General features: G+C 39.0%; 1 protein-coding gene across 1 annotated transcript in view; it reads left to right on the forward strand.

Annotated features, from left to right (window-relative positions):
• The window catches only part of NEK7 (NIMA related kinase 7), a 67702-nt gene that overhangs the window by 20186 nt on the left and 34499 nt on the right, over positions 1-13017 (forward strand). Inside the window, 2 exon segments of the mRNA XM_054515776.1 lie at positions 5753-5815; positions 6381-6491. Coding sequence (XP_054371751.1) covers positions 5753-5815; positions 6381-6491 — 174 coding nt within the window.

The raw sequence follows: 13017 nt of genomic DNA on the forward strand, positions 1-13017 counted from the left end.
ATTGCAACTCCTCTGTTTAGTTTACACATCTGCACAGGAACAGTTCCTGCTCTGAAGCTTTTAACAGCTTAGAAAGTATTCTAAAAATACCAGTATCTCTTGACAGTACTTACAACTGACATTTCTGGAATGCTGAAAGAAAAGGCTATAATCTATGCTCACATGAAGGTACTAGAGAAGAGATTGAGTGCAAAGTTACCAGAGATCCCTTAGTTGCATAGCACACAGTAGTGTGATATCTATCAATATATCTTTGTCCTTCTACTCTCCCTTTGTACACAGATGATTGAAGGATGAAATGAAAAACTGAGAGCTAAAAAGGTTTATGTCACTCAGTGTGCTTGCTAAGTGGGAAAAAACTGCTAAGGGCTTTTAAAATGCTCCTTTAAATCTCTTCAGCTGTATTTGCCTAATTGTTTTAAAGAGTTTCACAGTAATTGCTAACTGAAGTAAAAAGCTTACCACTATTAGACTTTTTGATTATACTCTTTATGAAAATTGTCACATCATAAAAATATTTACTCTATTGTTTGCTACTTATTAGTTTTTTTAAAACAATCCTAATTCATTTTTAGAAATGTTGATCTTATTATAGTCCTTGAAAATAGAAACTGGGGGGAAAGACTTAAAAGTTTAAATAAGAATAAATTACACTGTGCAGTTTGTGCTGAGTGGAATTGGTGCTGACTAGAGGAGCTTACCTCCAAACTGAATTACCCTGTGATCCTGACCTCATAAGTGGAGTCAAGAATTGGAATTATTGTTAGTCTGATGAATACCCTAGCAGTCTAATCTAAATACAGCAGTTTTTATTGTTAGTCAATTACAGTCATGATAACACTGGTTGTCCAATTCCTGCTGGTTTCCAGTAACCAATGTGTGGAGCATCATCAGTGACCTGAGCTCTGCTGGGAGGAAGATGCTGGTGGTGTCTTTATGTGAGACTTTTTACTGGGTGATTTCAAGCAGTCAGTTTGTGTTGATCCAAAAGCTTATTGTTCAAGCCTATCCAAAAATCCAAAGTTGCTTTAGGCTTTGGTTATATATGCTGTAATTTCCTCCAGGCCGTGCAGTTGCACAGAGCCGAGCTGGATCTAAAACTGGGTTAGACACAAGTCATTTGACTGCAATGACTTAGTTGCAGTTAAGTCACTCAGCTGCAGGGCATGTGCTGCTGCAGCTAAAACCAAGCTCAGAAAATGAGTCCAGTCCCAGGGAAGGCTGGACAAAAGGTTACAGGTCCTTGGGCAGTGTGTGTCTGGGGTGGGTGAGACCTGTGGCCTGCTGATGGCCGTGGGGGTACTGTCTGTGCAGTGAAAGTTGTGTGTGTGTGAGAGAGATCTGTGCAACACCCATGCTGAGCAAAGGCTGACCTTTCAGCTGGACTTGCTGAGTCATAGGAGCTGAAGGTGGAATTAATCTGCCAGCAAAGCTGTGAAGTGTTCCAGTTGTGATGGAAGTACTGCCCTCCCTGCAGTGTTACACTGATGGCAGTGTGCAGCACACACCAACTGCCCTCCCTGCAGTGTTACACTGATGGCAGTGTGCAGCACACCAACTGCCCCATGCCTGCAGTGTTACACTGATGGCAGTGTGCAGCACACACCAAGTGCCCCATGCCTGACTGTGGGTGGCAGGACACCAACTGCCCCATGCCTGCAGTGTTACACTGATGGCAGTGTGCAGCACACACCAACTGCCCCATGCCTGCAGTGTTACACTGATGGCAGTGTGCAGCACACACCAACTGCCCCATGCCTGCAGTGTTACACTGATGGCAGTGTGCAGCACACACCAACTGCCCCATGCCTGCAGTGTTACACTGATGGCAGTGTGCAGCACACACCAAGTGCCCCATGCCTGCAGTGTTACACTGATGGCAGTGTGCAGCACACACCAACTGCCCCTCCCTGCAGTGTTACACTGATGGCAGTGTGCAGCACACACCAAGTGCCCCATGCCTGCAGTGTTACACTGATGGCAGTGTGCAGCACACACCAACTGCCCCATGCCTGCAGTGTTACACTGATGGCAGTGTGCAGCACACACCAACTGCCCTCCCTGCAGTGTTACACTGATGGCAGTGTGCAGCACACACCAAGTGCCCCATGCCTGCAGTGTTACACTGATGGCAGTGTGCAGCACACACCAACTGCCCCATGCCTGCAGTGTTACACTGATGGCAGTGTGCAGCACACCACAGGCCAAGGGCAGCCTGTCCTGCTGAGCAGCCCTCAGTGCTGCCAGGTGCCCTGTGCAGTGCTGACAGGCACTTGAAAGGGTGTTCTTCAAGTCCTTCATTGCCACTTCCATTTCTCAGGGTGAGACGTTCTTCAGTGTTGAGTCATCTGCTGGTGAGGAACACGGAGGTTTTTTCCTTGTGTTTACAGTAACCTCCTTGTGTGAGCTGACATGGCTTGTTACACTGGCATCCTCTGGTCTGAACTGCAGCAGTTTGGCAAAATAGAAGATGATCTATTCAGAGAAAAAAATCTCTGAAAGCTTTTTGCATCTGGTGTGATTCAGAGGTTCTTCAGAGGCCATGGATTGAATGATATTTTCACCTTTTTTTAGTTGTTTATCTTTAAAATATCTTGGTGGAGGAAGTTAATGTCTGTGAAACTGAAGTTCTAGATTTCAGGGAAATGCTATTTATAGTCTTTTGAGGTTAGATCTGGATCAAAATCTAAGCACCACAAGAATGCTAAACAGTAAATCTTAAGATTGTCTGTATTTGTGGTTGTATGGATCAGATAAGACTTATTTTTACTGCCTTGCTATATTTAATTTAGGTAATTTCTGAAATACTCAGTTTAGCTGAAGCTGTGACAAATTTCCAAAGATGCTTATGAAGTGCAACACAAGTAGAGGGAGTCATGTTTATAAAACTTAAGTCTGTCCTCTGGGGAGAGCAGCTTCTTGGTCTAGTCTATTCCATGCTGTTTAATAACAAATTAGAAGTACTGGGAATACTATCCAGAATACGCTAACAAAATTTTGTCTTTCTTTCCTGTGCCTTGATTCTGCTTTTCACAGGCCTGGGTCTAGGGTTTTATTTTGTTATTGCTGTATGAGATGTACTGAATTATGTCCCTAGCAGAGGCTTAGCTTGTAAAAAAGCTTTTCTTGGAAGACCTGTTTGTTTAGGTGTGTAGGGGTTGTTCCTGGAATAGGTATATTAGTGTGCCTCTTGGCACATTGGAACACGCATGAACAGATGCAAGCTACCCTGTTTTGTCACACAATGAAGCTCATTTGGTTTGAATCTTGAAACTTTGTTTCTGGTCATTTTCCAAATCTTACGAAGAGATAGTTTGTGTACAATTTTTAATCTGGAATTCTGTCCCCAGTTTTTATTAGGTTTTCCAGAGTGTTTGGAGTTGACTCTCTGTATCACTTACAAGGAATGATCTTATCTCACTGTTGTCTAGAACTCAGAAAAATTGAATCCTCAACATGCTCCCTTGTACCTGTTCCCTTTTTTCCCTTGCTTCCTGGTACAGTTTCATTGGTTGTTTTTGGGAGATGCTGTATAAATGTTTCCGTTTTCTGGTGTCTCAGGTTATAAGGAAAAATATTTGATTTCATGCCTTCTCAGTATTTCCTCAGTTAATGTGCACCTGTAATATTTAGGTTTTTCTAAAATGTTTCCTAGGAAAATCATTAGACTCCCTCATGACTGTACCAAACTCTAGCACTTTCATGTGTTGTTAGAATTATTAAAGAGCAAGGCTTTTTCATTCAAAGTGCAGATCTATAACAGATACAGGCTATTTCATCTCCTTCCCTAAGTTTCCAACTTGAACTCATAAGCTCTTTTCTCTTTTCATTTGTGTTACTTATCTTTTAATACTTGTACCTGTAATTTCACATATAATACTCTTTTCTTCTACTACATGTGAAATTGCTTTATTTTTCTTAGTGTTAGCATTCCTTTCCTGTGATTTAACATGTGTTCGTTAGGTCCCCCCCAGTCTCCTGCTTGAATATCTGCTTTTAACTCTCTTTATTTCCAATCATCCTGGAATTAGTATAAAAGTAATTGTGTGGTGGCTTATTCCCTTTCTTTCTTGTTCAGTAGTTTTGTTTTCTTCTTTCTTCTCTTCTACCCCTTTTCTTACTATCTGCAATTCTGGTATTTGATTTTTTAATTTTTTTTGTATTACTTTTTCTTTCCCTTCTCAAAAAGTGAGTCTGGTATCCACTACAGACTCTTATTTCTGATACCAGCTCTGAGGACAGAAGATGGGATGTGTAAAGAGAAGTAGTGGTTAGTCAAGGGCACATCTGTGCTCTGTGAGGTCTGTGCTCCATACATGAGGTTTCCAGCCCTCTCCTTTCAGTTGATTAACGGAATGACAAACTCACTGTGCAGAGTGGTGTAGAAAATGAAGGTGAGGTTCAGCAAATCATCTGCAGACTCCCTGATGTGTCTGAACTTCTTTGGGGAGAGGGAAGGAAGGTGTGGTTGGTGTGAGCAGTCAGGCAGTCTGTTTGAGATGACCTCTTCACAGACATTCAGTACTGACGCTGCTGTTAATCCATGTTTTGGTTTCTGGAGTTAGTGGCAAGATATTAAATAGAAGTTGTCAGCTGTTGAGCTTTTGGAGCTGAGCTTTTGGAGCTTTTGTGATCTTCACAGGACAGAATATATCTTTTCTTGGTGACTATTTAGAAACATGATATGCATGAGCAGTTTTAACTGGAAAAGGTAATTTTGTAAGTGTTGTGATGATGAATAAAGCTGAGGGTGTCTGATTCTTCTGGATAGTTCACATGTAATATGCAGACCACAAAGAAGTTGGAGATTTTTGTTTTGTTAAATCAGAAAGTAATCACAAATGAGAGAGGAAGGATTCTCAGAGGAAGTAGCATTTTGGTCATTTTTGAGGGAAATAGTCAGTGTATGGAGGTGCACATTAGTGAAGTGAAAACCCAGAGGTGGTGAAAAAGGGAGTGAAAACAGATATTACATTAAATATAGATGTGTAGAATTTGGACAAAGACTCTAATGGCGGGAAAAAGTACTTCAAACAAAAAGTGAAATTAGTGAAGAGTAATTCTAATTCTCCAGGCTAACTGGAGAAGGCAAAAATGAGACACATTGCAAAATAATCTGGAGTAGATATGAGGTGGGGGGAAAAACGAAGAGCAAAGATGTCTAACTGTAAAAGCCTATAAAATCAAGGTGACAGATGAGGGCTTAGAAAAAAGGGCTCTAATACAGATAGCATAACCCAAGTCACTTCTTTGCTGGCTGAAGGGAAGGAAGTGGGGAGAAGGAGTTGGAGGTGACAATGAAGTTCTGATCCTGAGAGTAAAATAATATGCATTTTTTAGAATTGAAATGGAAGACTGTAGCAATACTAAGGGGTAAAAAGGTGTGCTCAGTACTGAGGAATCAGTTTGTGAAAAAGATGTGGCAGAATGGGGTAGGAGCCTGAGATTTGAAGCATATATAAGGTGTGCTAAATTATTGCTGTGTGTTGGAACAGATATGTAGAGGTGGCAATTAAGTCATTGGAAAGCTTGTACTTAAAATGGACTTGTTCCCTATGAGGGGGCTAAAAGAATGGCCACAGCAGTAAATCAGTGCATCAGAGCATTAGAAATATTTCTTACTGTGATATTACGTCTTGCCATGAAATGCATAATTCAGGTTGCTTTATGGATGCTATGAAATAATGATAATGATTACTCAATTTACTATCTTTTTATCACTTAATAAAAATGTTTTATCTCTTGTGCACAGATATTTGATTTAATGGATGCCAAAGCCCGTGCTGACTGCATCAAAGAAATAGATCTTCTTAAGGTAAAAGATTTGTTTAGAAAATGTGCAACTGTCATCAAAAATGTGGTATGTTTTTCATAGACATAATTGAGGTGTCCACTGTTTTTTGCGTAGAGTTTTTAAATGCCTCACTTTGAAGAATTTTGTGATCTTTATTACTTTAGAAATTAATATTGATAAGTAATCTGATAGAATAATGAGTAACGCTTCTAATAAAAGTTTTTGCCAAAATTAAAATATTGTGTCCTTTGTACAGTAAAATCCTGACTTCAGAAACTGATTTTGCTGTTTTCTTCAGAAATCGGATTCACTGTTCCAGATAAGTTTAGCATGCTATTGGATATATACATTGAAGCAAAAGTCCTCTAAAACTGCAGTGTCAGTCACCATGTAGATCCTAAAATGCCATCTTGTTCTTGCAGAGTATTTGTAAATGCTTCTTATCAGCATATACTTTTCTAATTTGTATCATAGTGAAATAGATTTTAGGGGTTGTTTTGTTTGCTTAAATAAGAATGTTTCTTATGTTAGTCTTAAAATGTGGTGTGCTCTACACTAAAATGTAATTACTATTTTGCTTTCTTAGCAACTGAATCATCCAAATGTAATTAAATATTATGCCTCATTCATTGAAGACAATGAACTGAACATAGTGTTGGAATTAGCAGATGCTGGAGATCTCTCTAGAATGATAAAGGTAGGGATTATCTTTTTTTTAAAAATGAAGAGCTTGTAATGTTCAGCTTTGACTTTTCATTCTGTGTGATCATCGCTGGGTGAAATGCAATAAAAATGTCAGGATCTGAGAAAAGTAAGGTGGTTAGCCTGATCTTTTGTTTTTTTAGTGTATGCCAATATTGAGGCTTATGTAAGTATTTTTAACACTTTGCTCAGAATGTAAGTGCAGATGGGGCCATAAGTAGACTGAAGTTATATTAGTGCTGGGGGGAAGAAGAAAAAGCCTGTAAGGAAAAGCACTGTCACCATTTAGAACAATCCATTTTAATGACATTCTGGATATTTTGGCACAATTGTGTTTTGTGCTCCAATATTCTATTCTCAGTAATAGCAGTGAGAAAGCAGAGAACTGTGACCATACAGCAGAAGTGTCTTCTAGATCTTGAACTGCTAAAAATGTATTTCATATTTCTTTGAGATGACATGAAGTGAGTTTACTGATATGTGGTTGTGTGTTATGGGTTGTTTTCAGCTTTTTTTGATATTTAAATGCCTGTTTAGCTAATCAGTAAAATTTATCCAAGACCCATTGTATAAAATTCTGTATTCTGAAACTTCTGTGAAGTTTTAACTGCCTTTTTAAATTTCTTTGTCATTTGACAACTACTTCCTCTTGTTCCCTTTCCTTTTCCACTGTGTCTTGGGTATAGTCTGTCCTTTCAGCATTTTTCCTTGTGTGCACACCAGCATTATTGCTGTCAACACAGTACAGCACCACTATGGGCACAAACAATGCCAGTCTATTAGTGTTCACTCAGCAGCACCAGGCACAGAACACAGTTGGGCTGTTTTGCTTGGGACCTACATGAATAGAGAATGTTAATTTCTTCATTAATGACTTTCATGCTGATTTTTTTTTTTTGAGCTTTTGAAGAATATTCCTTTCTAAATTGATAATTGTGAGGTAGGACAGTCAAAATTTAGTTCTAAGCAGGTTGACAGCATCTGTTAATATTTATAGCCAAATGTGATATTTTTCTTCATCTCATGAATTAATAATTCTGTGGGCTTACATTTCATAAAACATAAAGGAAGGTTTGTCTTTTCTTTTGAATGTTCAGTTTTGACACAACAGTTACTAATATGAGTACTCTGTGACAGATTGCCTTATGGCATGTCTGGTCTTATGACCCACTGAAGCTTTTTCTTTTTTCCCTTGCTTTTTTTTTATTATTTAATTTTAAATCCAATGTGTGGCTTTTTCAGTGCAGTTGGCCTCATTACACCTTGTTCAAGTCGGTGGGTATTTCTTACAGGCTCGATCTTGGAGGCACTTTGTGATTGTCCTCTTAACACAGGGATCATGTTTAATGTAGCAAACTTAGATTGCTGTTTGATGTTAATGACAGCCTATCAGGCTATTATTAAATATGTATGAGGTGTCACAATGCACTGTCTTCATGCTGCTGGTGGAGGAAATGATTTGGTAGATTACTTTGACAATATGAGTATAAATGTGGGGCTCACCAGTCTTAAAAATGTATTTTAAAATTGCCTGGAAAATGAATGATATGTAGTAGTATAGAATCTTCCTAGAAGAGTGGCTGCCTGTCACACTATTAAGGTAAATAACTATGTTGTGTTACCAAGACAAACTGCTTTGGTTTCCAGTGTTCTTGCTAGAATGTTGCTCTAAGTTGTTGGGGAATGTGGAGACACCCTCAGAACAGTGTTTAGGTACCAGGCTTGTGTGATTTGTAGAGGGGATCAAGGATGTTTCTGAAATTGTAAATGACCACAGCTTGAATGACACTAAAACCAGTGTTAATGTGAGGGAAAACTGCTTAATTAGTTTACTTAGGTATTTGTTATGACATTATTGGCACATCAGAGAATACTTACAAGGCTGCCTGCCTCACAGTGCACCTTAATGAATTCTTTAGTTCTTCCCTTAATGAACGACATCCCTACTGCCCCAGCTTTCATACTGTCCCTCTTGTCACCTGCAGATAATGCTCTCTTTGTCCCCATTGAGTAGGCAACTGAGCAAAATCACTTGGTGCATTCAGATGTATTCTAATAGAATTCATAGAATCTGCTGTATGTCCAAAAAAAAGCAGTTGTGCATTGGCATTTACATATCACATAATGAAAGCAGAGGTATTTCGTGTTCTCTCTGCTGCTGTGTTTATGTATGTACATATACAGATTTAATCCACTTTACCTTCATTATTTTTTTAATTGTCTCTGTCACAGGGAGATGTTTCAATATAGCCTCCATTCTCAAAAACAGGAGAGTTCAAAATTGAGGATTTCTTACTGTACAGCTTTTAATGGCCTGTTAGAGTTCTTCAATGTGATATTACATCTTGGCATATCAGTAAAACTGATATTGGCATATCAGTAAAACTGAGAGGGAAACATGAGTGAGGGGAAATGTTTGTGTTTGACTCTGTTGGTTTTGCACTGCAGTGCCTCAGCACTGTGTAACCCCTCTCTGGGCATGGTGAAAGAAGGAAAAACTCTTGATTTTTCTGCCAGTGAATTAGATTGCTGGATACTATTACCTCCAAGATACCACAAGTAAATCATTATTAGCTATTGTGCTAAGTCCCAGTTGCTCATGGTCTGTTGTTTGTCTGTGGTCTCCACTGCAGAACATGTGATAGTGCATGGCTGCCAAGGTTCAGGGTAGTTCATGAGAACTGCTGTTACCTCATAATACAACCTCCTTCTGCAATACAATAATATGTAGTAAGGCAAGTTTGAGGCTTGGTCCCTTTTCTTGTTAGTCATGGTTCTCCTCTGCCACAAACAGTGACAAAGTGAAAATTTTCTGTGGGTTTTTTAGTTTGTTTTCTTGTTTTCAAGCAGCAGTTGATATATTGGATAAAGAAATTGCCACAGATAAAGAAGAATCTACTAATTGAATGAGGAAAATACATGATAATTCAGTAAAAAGAGCTAGTTCATAGAGTTTGTCCTGAAGATGTTGGAACAAGAGAACTTGAATTGTTGTGCAGAATAATTAGCATAGTATTTAAGGTTAAATATAAAATTACTAGGCTTGCAAGAAGGGATGTTATCGAGGCACTAAAATCTTGGAGGTATTTTAACTCAGCACTAAACTTCAAAGTCTATTTAATTTCTGCAGTTATTTTTAGGTTTTAGGCTCTTTTGGCAAATAATCTTAGTGCACTGAAAAAAATTGCAGACTTTAAACTGAATATGTCATACAGATCTTAAGGAAGTTGATCATGTTTTGGAAACAAGCATAAAAGCTTTCATCTGAAAAGTTGAAAATATGTGTGCAGCCTTCTCAAGATAGATGGAAAAGAACTTGAATTGTACAAAATGTCACCTAGGCACTTCAGTCACTCCTCAGACAGCACTTTTTGTGTGTATTTTTTCAACTTTAAATAAAGATAAACTTACTATAATTAGCTGGGTAAAATAACAAATATTTTAAAACTTCAGTATGCAATTCCTATTGGTATCTCCAGTTTCTATAGCTAGGACCAGTGAATTCTTTGTCCTTGAACTTTTTTTTTTTATAGATAGACCAAATGCAGGAATAGTCACTTCTTCCCAAGTAACTGATGCAGATCTAAATTGTTCCTTGCAGGAGCTGGAGCTCTGTTCAGACTTGTTTGAAATCTCATGGATTCTAATTTCAATGTTTCACTAGTGGCAGATATTTTGGGCTTCACTGTATGAAACTGCATCAGGCAATTTCTCCTCTCCACATGGTCTGGAATGCAGCCCCTGCTTCCCATGCCAAAGTACATTAGCTCTGGAGTTTGAGACTTGTGTGCAGCCCGCTGAGGTTGGCTTACCTGGGAGGGGCTAGCTGCCCTGGGAGCCTCAGAGCCCAGAACTGCCCATCACCTCTGCAGTGAAGCTGCTTGTCTTGCTGGGAATGGAGAAGTCACTTGGTTTTTTTCCAACTGTTTTCTGATGGATTGCTGTCCTGGGATTGTGCTAGAAATGTAGAGATGCTTTTGCAGAAAGCAGGATTTTCTGATAAGTATTGCTACTACATGGTAGCTTATAGTTTGACTGTTTAGTTGTAATAGCAGTAATTTTCTTTTGCTGTGATATTTGCAAGAATTTTGGGAGTATGAAGTTAGGGAAGCATCTGTGTAGGGAAGAGGTGCAGTGTCAGAATTTAGCAGGCCAGGTGTTAAATTTTACATGCCCTTCCCAGGATTTTGGGTAACCCTCAGCTATTAACTGAGGATTATTATTTGGTTATCTGTCTTTTTATTATCCAAAACATTGATCTAAAACTTGAGCAGTTGTAGGAGATAGTTGATGTTCCTGTTTGGAAAGCTGGTGGGGAAAAATGCTATTTCCTGTGTATTTTGAATGGCAGTGTTGCAGAAACTGTTTTCTGCCATGCACACACATGTCCAGCAGGACTAACTGCTTGCTGCTAGGATTGCCAAATATTTAGTTGTGTGAGAATGCTTTCGGTTTGTCAAAATATAGCAATTTTCCTACTAAAATGTTGGATGCCAATGCTTCATTATAATATCTTGCAACCTTTGAATCTGAAATATTCTAAGCCCCTTTGTGCCTTGAAACAAATGTAAAACTCGGGGGATTTTTCTTACAGAAATGGCTGTGAAAATTTACCTAGATTTCAATTCTTCTAACATATGGGCTTAACAGAAATTGCTGGAGCATAATTCCAGAAATGGAGAATTTCTGTACATGCAGAGCTGTGTGAACCTGCTGTGTCTGTTGGTGCTGACACAACCTGAGTGATTGTCAGTGCTTAGACCTGGAGTAGGGTGGGTGACTGGAGTGGCACTGCCAGAAATAGCTTTTTCTAGATGCTGTGGATGGGCTGGAGCTTTCCTGTGTCTGGAGGGTGTTTATTCTTTCTAACACCCTGGGAAAAGGAGTAATCTGAGATGAATGTGGAGAAGAGGGAAGACAGGGCAGACTGAGGAGTAGGCTGGGACAAGGAGCGAAGTGATCCTTAGGAGCAGAGAGAGCCTCTGCCTGGGAAGGAGGAGGACAAGCACACCTGGGCTGGCTGGCAGGGTTTGGGAGAAGGCAGGGAATTTGTACCTCTGGGAGGAGAGGCTGAGGAGTGTAAGAGAATAAGAGTGGTGTATTGGGAAATTGGGAAATGGGATTTCCAGTACTGGACATGGGGACAGGGAGGTTGGAGCAGAGCTGATGTGTTGCTGTCAGAGAATGGGACAGATGGGGCAGGGATCCCTTAGACAGACAAACTGACTGTCTGCAGGGAGAGAGCCTGGATGGGCTAAGTCAGACTGGCTGGGAACAGGATGGGATGTCACTCTGTTAAGGGTGCAGCTACTCTGTGTAGACATGGTTGCAGCTGTGCTGCCTTCTTTGCTTTAATAGTTGTTTACTAGGCAGGGAGTTTGAAAGACAAAGGTTTTGTGATTAGTACAGTTCATGGTTTTTCCAAAGACCATCTTTACTTGTTTTTTTCCTAAGGGATACTGAATAAACCACTTCAACCACAGCTTTTTGGGGATAATTCTAATTGCTTATTCTGTATTTCTGACATTCAAGGCAAAACTCTGGGTCTTGATTAGTAGAAGTATTGAGCATTCACAGCTTCGTTCTGAGTGGAAACTGTGCTTTGAAGATGGACTGTTTCATACAGCTATATATGTTGAGAAGGAGGTGCTTAAATTGGTGCCAGAATTAATTAACACTTTTGATCTCTATTCTTGGCCCACATTCTAATCTGTAAAATGGGGATATTACTACCTCATCATTTCTAAGGCCATTTTGTGAAGATATTTTATTAATTTGATATTCCAACAATGCATACTAGGAAACTGTATCCCTCCCTGAAACTTATATTTAATAATAGGTTATGAATAGTGCACAATAAATAAAGCCTAGAGACATTTTCAAACTGCTCATTAGCTGAGTGTCATGAATGAATGAGTAAAGGGTCTTCTAACATAAAGAAAACAGAACTGAAAATTGCATGCACACACTCTCAAGGGGGATAAATTATTGTGGCTCTAATTCCGAGATTTTTTCTATACTTATATATATGTCCAAATAATTGATAAAATGGTTTTGGGAAAAGTATTTTTAAAGCAGTCTTTTGTGCACGTTTCTGTAATTTGTTTCTTTTCACAATACTGGTTTACCTTGATCCATAATTGCAGATTTTAAAACATGGAATCTGGTTCTTTTGGCTTTCAGCAGTATCCGTGTCTCTCGTGTTTTTTTTTTTCTTTCCATGACTGCTAGATTTAAATTAAAGAACAAAAAACCCCAGTACCACCACCCCCACGCCAAACCTCCTCATACAAAGTATTTTTATTGAGCATATGGTTATATTTTATAATATAGAACAGTTTGGCACTTTGCTGAAGTTACATCATTGATATATGTTAAAAGCTTCAAAATATTTTTTCCTCAGTGGTTTATTTTTTGCTTTCTGTATCACCTTTACCTTAGCTTTTTTCCTTACTCATTTTTGAAAAAAAGCTTCAAAAGATAGAGTGTAGCTTGAAGAAGCCTTTAATATAATAGGATAG

The sequence above is a fragment of the Molothrus ater genome, chromosome 9 (genome assembly GCF_012460135.2).
Source record: "Molothrus ater isolate BHLD 08-10-18 breed brown headed cowbird chromosome 9, BPBGC_Mater_1.1, whole genome shotgun sequence".
In the NCBI taxonomy this organism is placed as follows: domain Eukaryota; kingdom Metazoa; phylum Chordata; class Aves; order Passeriformes; family Icteridae; genus Molothrus; species Molothrus ater.